This window comes from Haliotis cracherodii, unplaced genomic scaffold, assembly GCF_022045235.1.
Source record: "Haliotis cracherodii isolate W230 unplaced genomic scaffold, xgHalCrac1.p SCAF_7, whole genome shotgun sequence".
In the NCBI taxonomy this organism is placed as follows: domain Eukaryota; kingdom Metazoa; phylum Mollusca; class Gastropoda; order Lepetellida; family Haliotidae; genus Haliotis; species Haliotis cracherodii.
In genome coordinates this window covers 43414839-43430925 of record NW_027266330.1, presented here as the reverse complement: position 1 = coordinate 43430925, position 16087 = coordinate 43414839, and the positions used below count along the sequence as shown (strand labels likewise).

At 41.6% G+C, this 16087-nt stretch overlaps 1 protein-coding gene across 2 annotated transcripts in view; it reads right to left on the bottom strand.

Annotated features, from left to right (window-relative positions):
* Window positions 1-16087, bottom strand: part of LOC139447624 (dynein regulatory complex protein 9-like) — a 67624-nt gene that overhangs the window by 44730 nt on the left and 6807 nt on the right. For both annotated transcript variants that reach the window (XM_071229035.1, XM_071229036.1), the window contains exon 2: window positions 6320-6460. In XM_071229035.1, coding sequence (XP_071085136.1) covers window positions 6320-6460 — 141 coding nt within the window. The remainder of the gene's footprint in view (window positions 1-6319; window positions 6461-16087) is intronic.

Below are 16087 nucleotides of genomic sequence, written 5' to 3'. Positions count from 1 at the left end.
ATAGTTCAAGATTAAAAGGTCTAAATGAAATGAGCCTTTTGTAGTCATTTGTGATAGCAAATTCCCAGGGGTTCAAGGACAGCAGAGAACGAACCTGGGTACGATAGTGGAAGATGCGCACTGGCCAGCTGCCACCACATCATCCATAGTATGGTTGTGCCACCGAGGAATGGAGGCTGATAGGTTTTGAGTGCAGACACATTCCAATAGATGTGGTCTGGTAGGACAGCTGAATGGATTTCCACAGTGCCATGACGAAAAGAGTAACTGTGTGTTACAGGTGTACAAATGATGTTTTGGTGAGGGGAACATCAGGGGAATTTCTCTCATCACTTTGAGATGATCCAGCCACTAATTCAGTTCATTCAACATGCTTTGGGGATGATGTACTAGTGCCTCTAGATTGAGTGATCTTGTGGCGTTCATCCATGTTTGTATAGGGCTTAAACAAAGTCTTCCCCTGTAGATCTTGTAGAGAGGTTAGTGCACCACAGGCATGACATACACCAATTTATGAGATCTGTTGTTGTGATCGTGTGCTTCCAAAATCATGTCCCTTGACTGAGATATTGCTCCTCCTCCTTAAGAATCCCAGATAGGACAGCAACTGTATCAGAAAGAACGTGTTCTGATAGAATTTAACTTTGTCGTGATCTGTGGAGAGGACGTCCTCTTTGTAATGGTAGTGTCTGACCAGGCGTAGATGTGCAAAGCCAATGATCAGGGTTGTTATCCAAGTGAACAGCCACGGTGCTATCGATGTGCCATCATATTCATGATATTTGTATTCTTATCCTGACAAAACACATTGCAAATTCCTTGTGGACTTTAATCTTATGTAACACAGAAACCAAAATGTGCATTTTCCTCCTCTGGGGCACCCCCAGTACTTAGCTACTAACAGGAGTTATATGTCCCTGATCCCTCCACTGTCTTCTCATCAACGCTCCACTTTAACGTCAGTTGGGAGACAGACAGTTTTGTTGTGTCGGGACAAGTATACTTATCACATGAGAATCTAAGTTTGTGTAGATTATTTCTTATCCTGACATAACACGTTACGATGCTTTTCCCACAGATCTCAGCTATGTTTGTAACCACCCGGATTACGTCTGGATTAGGCTGTGTTCTACGGGACGCCCTCTTCACTAATCCTGTATCACCTGTCACATCAACATCTAACATGTAAGATTAATGCTCCATGATAATCGAGTGCTTTTGACACGTGACACACAGAGGATCTGAAGTACAGGATGTAGAGTAAAACAACTCAAGCCAAACAATCCTTCAGAATATTTACTGAGCCACACGTGACACAAGGGAAATATCTGGCAATACACTGAAGAGACTGAAATGGGAATTGGTATCAACTTTTTACTTTGTCTATCGTCAAGTACGCATTCACAAAGAGTAATACATGCTATAATGCGGCGAGGCATATAGAATGTCAGGGAAGTTAAAAAATCATTAGCCATGCTTTCTCAATATCTCACAACGTCTGTTTTCATACCACATAACTTTTAAACATTTTTAAAATTGATTCATGATTCCCCAAATATGTTCAATTGGATTTCAGGTCTGGACTGCAGCTGGTCCATTCCATCAGTGTAATATTTTGCTCGTTAAACCATTCCATTCCTGAGAATGTTTCGCTCTTTATTTTGGTTTACTGTCTTGCTGGAATAACCATCCGTCACCAGACAAAAACTTGTGCTGTTGGAAGAAGATGTCCCTGTACAATGTCAGTGTACACTGAACTAGTCATGTTACCTTCAAATACACATAATGGTGTGGCCCCCAAACACAGGCACCCTACTCGTCACATGAAATTTAGGACTACTTTGATAGTAAATTTGGTCCACATTTTTATGCAGTTTGGACACCACATTGAACTTTCATTTGAGAACATAACATTATCCCAATTGATGCTCCAAACACCAATTCAAACGTCAGTCTTGTTGTTCAGAGGAGTGGTGATGGAATTCTCAATCAACTGCATGCAAATGCTTTCTTAATGCTAATGCATCTGTTTATAGACTCCAATAAACCAAGTCAACTTCTGTCACCAACAGTCAATTTCTTTGGCCTACCTGCTCCCTTTTTGTGCTCAATTCCATCTCCACTTTCAGGATTTTTTAAAACACTGTTAATTGTTGATAATGGAATGTTTGTTCTCTCTAATATGACCCATGCTGATCTGATTCCTTGATTGTATATTTCAAAAATAATCTTTCTTCTTTTCCAAAGCTTCCATTTCCACAGTGGTTGTGTTTGCTAGCTTTAGACAAGGGAGACAAATCGGTCGGTCGGTCTGACGTGACCCGTAATGGAATGTCCTCTGATCTTTGTTTAGCGGTAGCGAGAACTAAGATCTGATTTTAATGAGATTGAAATTTTATTTTCTATTTTCACCTTTGATCTGGTTAATATTGTTACACAAATGTAAGAAATATTAAGATTTTACTAATTTTTTTAACTTATCCCGCTTTACTCCTTAATGCATCTTTATCAGATGGTAAGGCAGGTGGGAATACTTTCAGATGCGATCAACAATAATCTCTCCATAAGCACCAGCCAATCAGGAACAGCGGTGTTTGGCATTGAGTGACCATTCCAGTTGGCATGCAGCAAGAGTGTGAAGCAAGCAGGAAGTCCAGGTATCATTGCAGTAATAGAATTGAAGCAAAGTTAAAGAACCAGAACTGACATACCAAGCCAATATGCGCAGCATGTAAACCTTCTAGTCCTGGGTGACATGCACCAGAGAGTTTAAAATGTCAGATCTTGGTGGGGATGGAGCAGTTGCTGTGAGACGACCCCCCGGATCTCGTGTGACGATTGTGTGGAGGCTGACTTCCACCTGCGATGTCCTAAATACCGATATGAAAAGGCGGCGGTGTCGGATTCAAAGATCCTTGAAGTGTCGAATGAAGCATCACCACGAACACACAAGACATAGAAGTACCTGTAGATCTTGAACCCCCTCTAAAGAAGAGATGGGTGGGAAGGTGAAGGATTTGTCCGACTGTCCTGTGAGTTGATTCTTGGCTATGAAGTCCGAGCATGGTCCAAGATGAATGGCCCCATGGGCTCCGAGCTCAAAGTGCCTGGAGTTCAGGAATCTTGGTCACCTTTTAATTTTTCTGAACGGCCAAAACAGAGTTCAGGGCTACAAGGGAGGTTGTGATGTTGCTGCCCTTCAGATGCTGCTTGTGGTGCAGAGGAGGAATGCAGCCAAGAACAGGGGCAATGCAGAGGTGGAAGTTTGGTGTTTCTCCTTGCAGAAACTCTTGGAAGAGTGCTACTTGTCATCATAAAGGCCCCTAGTAGAAGGTCTGTGCGCCAAGGGACATGCATTTGCTGCCCTTGCTGAGTAACCCTTGGCGCTTAGGGCTCTTTGTAGATGGACCAGACTGTGAGGATGGATCAGCAGGTTTGGCCAATCTGGTAGTTTGAGGTGGTTGATGGCGGACATCTCTTTGCTACCAAAATCAGAGCTAGGCTCTGGTTCAACCAGATCTTTTGCAGGACCCTGGAGGTGGAAAGCTTACACTCTTAGCCCTTAACTGTGGGATGTTGAATGCTTCCACAGCCCAAGCCTCCTTGAGAGACAAACAGTGTGAACAGGGAGTTCTGGCAAGTGGCAACAAGGGCCTTGTTGGGATGACCTAGTCGCTGACACATGAGACAAAAAACAAGATGTCATGCCTTGACGATGTATGGAAAAGTGAGTTCGTCTGCGAGCCAATGCCAAACCCCATGTAAACGAAATAAACCCTCTCTTCAACCAATCGCTGAGGCATCGACATAACCGGTTAGTGGGAAGTCGAAGCTGTAAACAAAAGATAAGACTGAATTTCTGTAAAACTGTGGTTCTGAAAGATCACACCGTATGAAGTAAGGTGACCAGTTCAATCCCCTGGGTGCCATATAAGCACTCCTGTTCTTATATTGAGGTGTCATGAAGGTAGAGACGAGGTGCAAGCTCCACATACGGGCAATCTTTAGTGAGCTGTGTAGTAGACAGATAAGTGGTTTTCCGGAGTTCTGTGAAGGTGTGACATGGCGAGGCTTTCAAGAGTAAAGAAATTCCTATTCGATGAAAACAAAGCTGGTCTTCAACTAATATGTGAGCTCCATCAGCCTAAAGCGGGGCCCTTAAAACGATGGGGTTAAGGAGAGCATTAAAAAAGTCCTCGCCCAGTGCCACGTTGAGAACAGTCAACATAGAGTCTGGAAGTATAAGGGGGGTCGGGAGGGACCAGATTGGGTGCCTTACCCGGAGACAGTGCAACAGATCAGCCATCCAGTCAGCAAGTTGATTCAGACCAAACTGTCTTTTGGTTTGGAAGGATCCCTTTAAGGATTCTGCATGAAAGTCACGATCCCGACAATGTACGAGTGAGCGGCGACAAGATTAAAATAACTTGGATCTGTGTCAGGATATAGTAGGAAAGGACGAGGCATGAGACAATCTAGGCCGATGAGAGTCCGTAGTACACATAGGTGGCAGTGAGGCAAGCGTCAGTGCCGCCGACGATGACAACAGGCGCTGTATCTGAAGAAGTGCCATATGGGGAGGAGGCAAGGCCAGTGGCATCAACATCACAGGAGGCGTCAAGCCTGCATCCACAATGCATCCATAAAGGAAAGCGGGAGGACATGTGGAGGCACCGGTTGGTAGGTTAACTGCTTTGGAAGACCTTAACTACGTTAGAAGACCAGGTAGGTGCTGCTGGCGCCATGGAAGAGTTGAGGAGAGCAGGCACTGTGGAAGAGTCTCTTCGAAGAACATTGGTGCTGGAGATGCCATGGAAGAATGCTGTGAGTGCTGAGAAACGCCATGGAAGACAGGGTTGTCATCGTCGGAAGTATTGAAAGCCCATGAAAGGGCGTCACTGAAGGTGGGGATGACAATCTCGTAGTGTTAGACATCTTGGGGTGTCTGAGTACATTTGCCTCCATGGCAAAGTGTATGAGGCATAAGTCATATTGATGTAGAAAACACACAGCCGAACACGGGGGCCATATTGTAACTCAAAAACTGAAATTATAAGAGAAACAGTAACACAAAAGTAGTGTAAAACAATGCTTAAAACACATACAAAACATTAGCTAAAACAGAATAATGGATTAACCAAGCCAAATAAAAGAATTCAGAATGCAAGACATGTAATCGTGGCCATGTGGCAAATTCAAAATGACGGAACAACAATGGGCCCGTGAAATTACCATGACTAGAGCCGCAAATGAGTGGGAACCTGTACAATCTACTTTGAACATGTGTTATTTGGAATTTCCAACACAGAAATATTGGAAATATCAGAATACATGTTATTAAACATTTCACAATTATTTTCATCCTTTCCTTGGTGATGTCTTAAATTGGCTAATGGAAGAGTCTTCTTGCTGGTGCACCTCAATGCCTGATTAGCAAGCTACAATGCACACAAAATATGTCGGCAACAATAGTCTCACTTAGTCATGAACATGATGATATCTCTCCTATACTCATATACTGTCTTCACATATAGACAACACTTACATCATTACAATTGGCAGTATACTTTAAATAATTTTCAATGTAATAATGTTTAAGTACTGTAAGGAATTAAATAAGTACCTGTCATGGTTTCAAAATAATGAGGTCATGAAACAAATTATTATATTATTCAGATGACCAGTACCAGAGCCTCTTGCTTTTACATTTATCAAATTGTTTTGAGGGATGGTTTTCACTAACAACCAAGTCAAGGGCAGTAGAGATTCATGTGTTGAAGGATAATATGCTGAACAACAAAAGTTCCTGTGACATTGAATAAGATTTAATGCAAAGTTATGTTTTTTACCCAATCTGAAACAATTTCAGTTTGCAACAGATAAAAGACTCCTGCAAGTGTTCAAATGGTTTAATTTGCCATAATGACTTCAGAAAATGCATGATTTCATGAAAAACACGCTGTCAGGCGTGGCATTTCGTAATGTTGAATAATTGCGTAATTTTGTTGTTCTTCTGAGTGGTTGTTGTCAGCACGATGCGAAACAATGCATATGGAATCCTGTTAACGCACATGTTTTTATACCCATTCTTGGGTAGTGGAATGCATGGGACTTGCATAAAAGTCAACTTTTGCATGGAATGCATGCTTTTCTGTAGCAGTTGCGTTTTTGTGACTTGATTCCATACATGTACTACAAAATTGAAAACCAAACTTTACTTGTTTGAAAAATACACTAAAATATTGGTGTCACAGGAACTTTCGTTGTTGAGTATATACTTATCTTTTATCATCATTCCTTTATATTTATTTTTACTCACTTCATTAACATCAGGTCGGAATTCATAAGATGCTGGCATAATACGTCCAAGGACAGCAAGCTGATCCACAGAGTCCTCCAGTACAGTGGCAACATGAATAGCATTCACTCCACTCAACATGGGAGTACCTGTCCCACTCATCTAAACAAATGCAAAAATACATATAGGTATCATTTGGGCAATCATTCTTGACAATAGTCAATACCTGCAGTTCAGTTATGGAAAATTACATCATAGAGACCAAGCAATGACAACAAAATACAGTTTACAAAACTTCAAACCAGGAAATAGAACAATTGTGTTGTTGTAATATTTCACATTGCCATAGTCTAAGCTATTAGCATACCCATGTTCACATATCTTTATAACTCAGTCACTGACATAGGTGTATTTGTAGCTATTACCTGTTGTCTGCTAATAAGGTGCACAGAGTTAAGACTGAAGGTTAGCAACTATGACGTCACTAACATATGATGTTACTCCTTGGTCACACTTCAAGATAATCGTACCGGTCTGTTTTTTCCTTCATGCTGACCAAATCTTTTTTTCTCATGAAATGGAGGAAAATCATCGAAATATGAGAAATTAGTAAAATCGAAATACTTTATACATTTGTATACTTATCCTGCATTACTCCTTAATGCATTTACTGCTTTCCTTAGAGACCATGTCTAGCGATGGTACTGGGTGAAAGAGAAAGAGCTTATTCCATCCCATATCCCACTTATTGTAGGACCATCGCTGCTGTCATGTGACTTTGATGTTATGTCATATCTAATCATACTACTGCTTGTCGCCTGAGCTTATCAAAGGAGTAGGTGGAGGATGGTCTGCGACGGATGGGTCCTCAGTTGTAGTAATGCAGGATGAGTATACTAATGTAAAAATTAATTAGATTTTACTTATCCTGCATGACTCTTTTTGCATCTGTATCAGACAGGTGGAGTGTATACCTTCAGTTGTCAAAAACCTCAAAAAATGAAACCCTTGCAAAAAGACACAATTGTCAAATAACCGCAAAGCGAAAAAAACATAAAAAACGCCATAACAGTAGGGCTGGTTCAATCTTATCTACAGACGGAACATAAGAATTGAGGATATGTCCGTGTACACAAACTTGTAAAAAGGAAGATAGCGTAAGCTAAATTCTTTAATACTTTGTTACCGAGCCAAAGCTGATAAAAAATCTTGAAAAATTCCTCTCGATGTCGTAGACATTGCTGCTAGTGAAAGGGTCCGGACAGGACAAGTTCATTATTGGCATCAGGAGTTGGTTACCTGCTGGTCTACTTCCAGAAGGCCAAAACTATGAACGCCCTTGATGTCTTCAAGAGCCACATTCTGAAGATAATGGCTTGTGAAAACCGTGTAGGACCTAAAACTGAGCGTGACGATAGAGATATGGTGACGATAGAGATATGGTGATGCGACTAACAAGCCTTTGAATGAAAACTCGTAGTACGTGTTCGGGTAACAGCAGTTCACCTTCATCTTCAACTCCCACAATCGTTGAGATTGGCGAAATGTTGAAAGAATGATCCGGTTGGCCTGGAAGTTGATTTTTCAAGTATCTTTAGATATGCAAGTGTAGGCTAAGATTTGCCACGACGCTGTCGTTGATCTTGATTTTTAGTCTTACAGAAGGTTTCAAATGATCTCCACATGTCATCGTATAACCCTCTGTTAGAGAGAAGATGTGTCAAAGCAATAGCCTTAGCAGCCCGTGCCGAATAGCCCTTGGCATTTAACACCTTTTTAAGACAAACCAAGCGTTTGAAATCTGCCTGCTAGGGTGAGGTGGTTTGCCGTGAGGGTGGGTGAGTAGGTTGGACCACTCTGAAGGGGGAAAGTGGATCGTCTTCTGCAAGGTTTTTCAGATCGACAAACCACCTTCAAAGTCAGAGCAAGGCTCTTTGTATCTTTGGAGTCCGGAAAAGCAAATGCTTTTAGCCTGTCCCAGGGGACACTGAATGTGTCTACCACCCAAGCCTGCAGACCCGGGAGTGGGGAGACATATTACGTCTTAAGTTGGTGGCTTTGGTGAGTTGTAAACAGTATGATGTTTGGTTGCCTGAAGCGCTGAAGCACCACTTGGAATGCCCCTGAGTGAAGTTTCAACTCCCTTGGAGCAACCCTGTCTTGCCAGAATAGGGCGTCGGCCAGGATGTTCCGACACCAGGGGATGTGCTGGACTATAAATTTTTGTCCCATACGATCCACTAGATGAAAGAACGGGAATGCCTGTTGCAGAAGGGAGTGAGTGCATTGTCTCTTGATTCCACAGGTAACACACCACCATGCTGTTGTCGGTGGAGTTGGGTGGACTGTAGCTGCTCCTGCCAACATGAGATGGCCAGCATGAGCACGTCTAAATTCTAGATTGTTTATATTGTAAGTCTTTGTACGCCGGCCCAAGAGAGAGCTACGCATGTAGATACAATCATAAATGTTACACATTGGGATATATACATTGTTTGATTAATTCATTTCTTTTGGCTAATGCATGCTTAGTACATAGAGAAAAATTAAATATATTAGATTCGTTCTTTGTCGTCAGAATAACTACACAGGCTTTTATTGGTGAAATTGCTACTAAATACTCTCTTAAATATTTCTTTCGAAGATCATTGTTTACAAGTATGTGAAAGTAATATGAGAGGGCTTCTAGTCCTGTCATGTCTGGACAAGATTTGAAAAATAGTGTTTATAACCGAAACACTACCAGTTCCCGTGTAGATTAAATAAAAGAGCAATTGATATGCAAAGATACGCAGCCCCAGACTGACTGACTGATATAGGAGATTTAACATGCGCTTTCCGACTGTAGCGTATTTCACACATGGACACAGCCCCATGAATCCTCCCGTTCTTATATCAAGGTGACGAAGAAGAGAAGTGCCTCATACTCCGTGTGTGCCTCCATATTGTGCTGAAGATTGTGACTCGGTTACATTGATATACCGAAAGGTTGCAGCATTATGTACCAGTAAGCATGCAAATCAATCTGGTTCAATGACCCTGTACCGTTCCTATTAGATTAGTTGACCTAATTCCGGTGTGTACAGTCAGAATTCTTGACTCCTGATATTCAAATCACCCTGCGCATTAACCTTGAATCCCGCAATAAGCAATAAGTTCTGTGTAGGACGTGTGACTTGGCCAGTGCAGGCGCAAATTGATCTCCCTGAAATTTGTGATGCCTGGTGCTTACCTGTGTCTGAGGTGGGTACCTGGTAACAAATGACAATTCTGTCAAATGTCTAACCGATCTAGAAGGTGTGAAGCTCTTCAAGTTCGGTACAGCTCATGTCTACCAGATGCCACACGAAACAATTTCAAAGAGAGTACTAACACCTCTCCATGGAGAGATAGGCGAGGATGGTGTAGAGGTCCTGCATAATGGCCCTGGAGGTGGACGCCATGATGGATAGTGGCTTGAGAGAGCGTCTGAGTTCCATCTCAACTTAGGTGAGATTGTTGTCTGGAACAAGGACGGTCCTCATCAAGGTTATGGGGCAGCGTCCGCAAGCTTCATGGAGTTTATAGGAAAATCTTCCATCTTTTATTTTGGCACCTTGAAGGATGGACTAAGTGACAACTTCGAGAAGTCTCCATCGAGCGCAGTGATAATGTCTTTGATCAAAGGATCCGGAGGGATGGAGGTGGGGTTGGACCACATCGTGTCCCTCTTATACACGCCCTAGTCAGGAGAAGAACCACAGGCACCTAGCCGGTCGGCCAACAAATCAGCAACTTGGTTGAGGCTGAGATGGGCATCTACCTCTGACATCAATTCTTCATAGGAGCCTTCAAGTAGTGAGACAACTTGCTGCTATGCCATGAGCAAGTCCTGGGTGAAGAGGAATCGTGTGACACAGAGTGTCTGGAGGTGGACTTGCTGCACCTGTCCAAGGTAGGCATGTATGAAGGCACCTGTAGAGACGCTTGGAGAGGTACTTGTAGGAATGCCAGTAGAGACGCCTGTGAAGAAGCCACGGGAGGAGGCTGGTAAGGCGCTTGCATAGACGATAATAGGAGCTGAAAGCACTGGGAACAGAGGCATTAGAACTGGTGCAGTAGCTGGAGATAGTGTTGCCATGGGGAGTCCGTATAGGGCGTCTGCTGTTGAGGTGTCTGTTGGAAGATGGGTAGACCATAGCCCAGAGGCGCTTGTCGTGTGGACTGCATAGGCGCCGTGGTGTACTGGTACGTTGGGTGCTGGATCGGCTTGGTGTGATCCTAAGATGCTGACCCGGTTGTCATATATACCAAGTCTGTTTTGTGCCATTGATGAGTAGATCGATGTGGTTGTTGTCAACATCAGTTGACGGAGGTGGTGGACAACAGGGCTGTCCTGGATGACAGGAAATGTGGCCGGGGTGCATGGGTAACAGGTTCCGATACATCAGACATTTTCTGTAGTCGTTTAAGGGCCAGCTGGGTCTCTCAATTACAAGATACCTGGAGATACTTGCCGAAAGCTGTGGGGGAAAGCGGAAGACAGTCATTACATTTTGTAATTGGGAGCACGGGGACATATAATTTAGGCACAGGGGATGGGGATACCATGCTGATTTGTTACACCGGCACTTTTTACAAGATGGCATGTTATCTGCAAATGAAGCAGAGAGCGCCTTCGCCCAATTACATATGCTATAAAGTTTTTTTCCCACCCATGTGGATTTATGAAAAACAAGTTTACGAGAGCACGTAAAACAACACCACTATAAAAAACAATATAATTGCAAGAATACTTCAATGATGAAGTACCAGGCAACACCAAAAAGAACGCAAGCCACGAGATCGTGTGGCCACGTAAAATATTCAAGATGTCTACTTGAAAAAACATGACACTTGAAATTACTGTGGAGAAAAACGTACCACCAGGTGTCAAATAATTTACTATAGCATTAATCATATCATGAAATATATGAAGATACAAACCAGAGGTACAATAAAGTCTCAAAAATCACTGAAGAATCAAACACACAACGGTTGAACAAGTTTATGACTTGCTTCAGTAAGTGACAGAAGTAACGTGCTGATCTGTGACGTTATCACATCTGTGGGAGCTGTGTGATAAGCAAATATGAACGTTGAAGTGAACATTCTGCCATATTGGATAGTGTTTACAAAGTCATGTTTCATTACATGACATATTTCACACTCAGCTGTGACACATAACATCCTGAATTCCTCATACATTTTAACATCAAAAGAAAAAATTTCTTTGTCATTCACTTGTCACTTGTTTTACATATTTGGTAATTTCTTTCAGGTGAAGTGAGTTACCAGAACTAGTAGAAGTACACATGATCATTCTTCCTTGCTGTTAACAGTTTGAAACATGATGTTGATTTTTCATATCTTTTATATTTCTTCATGCAACGAATTACCTTATGGATACTTATTCAATATCATATCATATGTAGATCTAGGCCACAAAACGTATGAAGCATAAACATACCAGTTAGTTTGAACATCAAAAATTGCTGTGTTGGCTGCAATCACACTATGTTTTTTTAGATTCTTCAACAGATGTCCTCTTCAAAGCAAACATATATTAAAAGTTGTGAGGCAAACCCTATCCTCCATACTAATGGAATTGTGCATGCACAGGGCGTGAAATTGTCACTTCTTTCTTCCAATAATCCTCATCAACTAGATGTAGATATTTTGGAGAGATGGGAGGGACAAATCCCCGATATAATAGAGATCTTCGAATTATGCACAATGGTATATTGGTAAAAGTTGCATAAAACCATACGATATAAAATTTCCAAAACTGTAAGAGATTTTTGTTTCTAATAATAGTTGTATGATAATGATGAATGAATTGGGAACCCATTACAACTGGTAGTCAGCGTTCCTATCTACCGGTAATTACCATTTTATTACCAGTAAAATTAGGCTTGAACCGGTAATTAATGTTACTGCCAGTCCCTGTGGACCAGGAAATAAAGTACCTTATAAATCCTTGTTGTTGAACAAAACATCGGTGATATTCATATAAGTACATTTTTTTAAAGAAAGTCAGCTTGTCTGTTACCATCAGGACTGGCAGTTTCAAAAGCCAGAAGGAACACTGGTAGTGAAGTATGACAATCTTGAAGGATGATAGGGGTAAGATGCAAAATTTCAAAGTTGATCAGTTGTGAGTAATACTGCCAGAATTTGTCAAACATTCATTTACTGAATGAGATAAACTGAGAATGAGTCTACCAATGGCGATTTGAGAGAGTCCTACTCCTCTTGCAGCACCTGGTCAAGTTCAGCCAACATGATCAGCAGCCTATTATGTTGAAGCACACATTTTCCTATCATGTCCCAGACATGTTCAATGAGGAAAGATCTAAGCTCATTGCTGGCCATGATTCTATGGATGTTGTGCTGCTGGAGGTGAGCATTGATGATTCAAGCACAATGAGCATGGGAGTCGTCGTCCTGAAAGACAAATCATCGACCCACATGCCTTGCAAACAAGACAACAAAAGGTGCCCAGTGGCCACATTAATTAAACTATTTATTTATGTCTTAAAATTGACTGTTGACAAGAGGGCCTCCCCTCTAGCAGAGGAAACTTGGTCAACACCATTGTGAAATTTGCAATAAAACATCACAAGACAGGATGATTTATCACTTAAATTGTGTTTCCTGTTATGCTAGACATTGTTATATGTGTTTATGCAGAGCTTCAAATTACTGTGTGCATATGTCTCCGGAAATAGCAATCAGCTATACACACTTTTTCTCCTTGATCAACTGGTGAATAAGGAATGCCCAAAAGTATGACGTAAAAGAATTTTGATGGAATGATCAGAAGTAGTTGTATCTGAAACTAATATTTACAAGGAATAATATACTCCAACATCGTGTTATTTTAGTTGCAGCTTTTACTATACAGTATATATTTTAAATAATAATAACCACAAGTAAAGCACTTATGTTCAGCTGATTGGCAATTCTGGATATGTTTTAAGCATGGAACAGTTTGACCCTTCATCGTTCAAGCTTTGTGCAAAAATATACTAAACTGCAAAAGAAACATCAACATGGATGGATATATGAGAAACCTTATTTGTCCAAACACTGTAAACATACTTTGAGACATATCAAATAGATGAAACTTGGCAAAACTGATCAAGGTTGAAATTAAAGTGTCAAATGTTCTTAATGTGAAACACAACACTAGTCTCTGAGAATATGGCATCACAAGTCAGTATCTCGTGTCTCCGTTATGTGCATTGATGACTGACGTCCAACGTCGATACATGGAATGGATGAGGCGGTTGATGAAGGCCATAGGCACTTGAGCCTACACTCTGAGGAACGTCGGACGCACGTCAGCTGCAGTTGTTTGACATCATTCAGCCGTCTTTGAATCTCGTCCCACAGGTGCTCAATGGGATTTAAATCGGGACTGAGGGCAGGCCACTGCATGGTTCTGATGCCATTCTGCTCTAGGAAGTCTCTTGTTGCTCTCGCAGAGTGGGCACGGGCGTTATCATGCTGAAACTCGTGGTTGCGGCACAGTGCCAAATGAGGTATAGCGTGTGGTCTCAAGACTTAATCAATGTACCGAGCTGCTTTGACACCATTGCTTCTCCCTGGACCGATGTTCTGGAAGACCACAGGGCCGACCCTCTGTGCAAGCCCAATTCTACCCCACACCATGATGCTCGGACCATCCCACAAGTCTCTCTCAACAACACAAGCATCCGAATAATGTTCCCCACGGCCTGCCAGACTGACTCTGACTCTCCACTGCTGGTGGCGCCAATGCTAATGCTGTGTTGCCCACTGAAGACGGTCCCGGTGATTACGTGGCGTCAGAATGGGTCCTCGGTGTGGCCTGTGACAGTGGAGGTGTCTGCTCGTCAAATCGTCGACGCAAGGTGTCTGCACTAATGTGTCACTGGTGTGTCCCCATAGTCTGTCGAGCAGTTACCGCAGCAGTAACAAAGCGATCTTGAAGATGCTGTCGCACAATCTGACAATCCTGATGTCGGGTGTTGACCCTTGGTCTTCCACTACATGGTCGGTCATCTGCAGTGTTGGTTGTCTGGTACCGTTGCTGTAGCCTGTATATGGTCCTTTCGTGGACTTGAAATGCATTGGCTACTTGCCGGGTGGTTTGTCCAGCTTCCAATCGTCCAAGGGCTTGGTGTCGCTGATTTCTTGTCAATCTTTGCATGTGGTAGCAATTTGCACAAAACTCACGTGCATCGGGTAACCATGGCCATTGCCGTGATGCGTTTGGGTGGTTGGTTTTATTGTCATCTGCTTTGTTTTTTTATCATCAAATTTCATTTTTCCAGACAAAGTAATGTTAAATATTTGAAACTTTGACAAAAATTAACCAGATGTTTAAATGACAACTTTTCATGCAATGTTACTTGGGGTGACGTTTCTTTTGCAGTTCAATATACTGTATAATGTTTCGACCCTTGCCAAACTAGGCTTGAATTTCTGAGGTAATATTGGCTGTACTAATGAGTGTATGCATAGTCCAATCAAAATTGCGTAATGACATCAACATCCTGATCATAACAACATGGTGACTGCCGTGCAGATTTCAGTCAATTGCAGGATTTGCAAGCATGTGTTCCATCAAATGGACGTCAACAGATATTTTCCAAATCCTTTTTATGTTTTTAATCACTGTGCTCAAGTAATTTGATGCAATTTGTGTGCTCCGATCATGATATGAGAAGTTGAATCTGATCATGCTGATTGGTCAATAGGAAGAACATAGAAGGGACATACACTAGTAATAGCCACTGGTGACGCTACGATCAAGCCACGAAATTCCAGTCAGTTCGGCAGGGTGGAAACTGGATGTTTACAGCCAGTTAAAGGAGCATTGATCTCTTACAATTCTCCAGGACTGGTTGCTGCCTTTGTTATTGTTTTTTTCCATGGCTACCCGAATGATATTCCAGAAATCTTGACTTGCGCCAACCACGAGCGCATTTATAGCTTTTTGCTATAACGTTAGGGAGTATCATCATGTTTGATTAGCAAAAATGATATACACATGTCCAGCTTTGTCTTGGAATTTATAAGGAAATGTAGTCATCTTTGGAGGTCGCATCTGTGATGGCAGTGTTGAACATTCATGAAAACCAAGGACAAGTATGACTAACATTCTTACTTGCCCTATTTAAAATGTACTTACCCAAAATCAAACTAATAATCCATTCAGTAATACTTTACTGCTTCAGAACTGAGAAACAGTGATATACCTCCACTGATTTCTGTAATAAAAGAGTGAAACAAGACCCATTTGTCTTATTTATTTACTCTACATCTCATGTTCAATACAGACACAATGAGTCTAATCAACACATTTGCTGCTGCATGATACAGGCATGTTTTTGGCATGTGTAGGAAGGAAGTTGTTCTGTATTTGGAATTATATTTAATTGACAGTAGTATACCAAGGAATAAGCTTATATATTCATGCATCTAGCGATAATTGCAAGGAATTTCTGGAAATAGTATCTCATCGTCATGATAAACAGTAACAGCCTGTGTGAAATGGGTCATCTCCTGTCAGAATCTGTTAATTGTTTTAGTTTTGAAATTTATCGTTAAGCACAAAAGTGTTGTTTAAATATTACTTTTATACAAACAAGATAATCAATAATCAAGTTGACATTGGAATATTAAAGTAACTGCATAAGACTGAATCAGTATTGTTACCTTGTATGTAACAACAGCAGTTAAGCATTACAAAGATGCATATTCAGTGTCTTGATGATCATT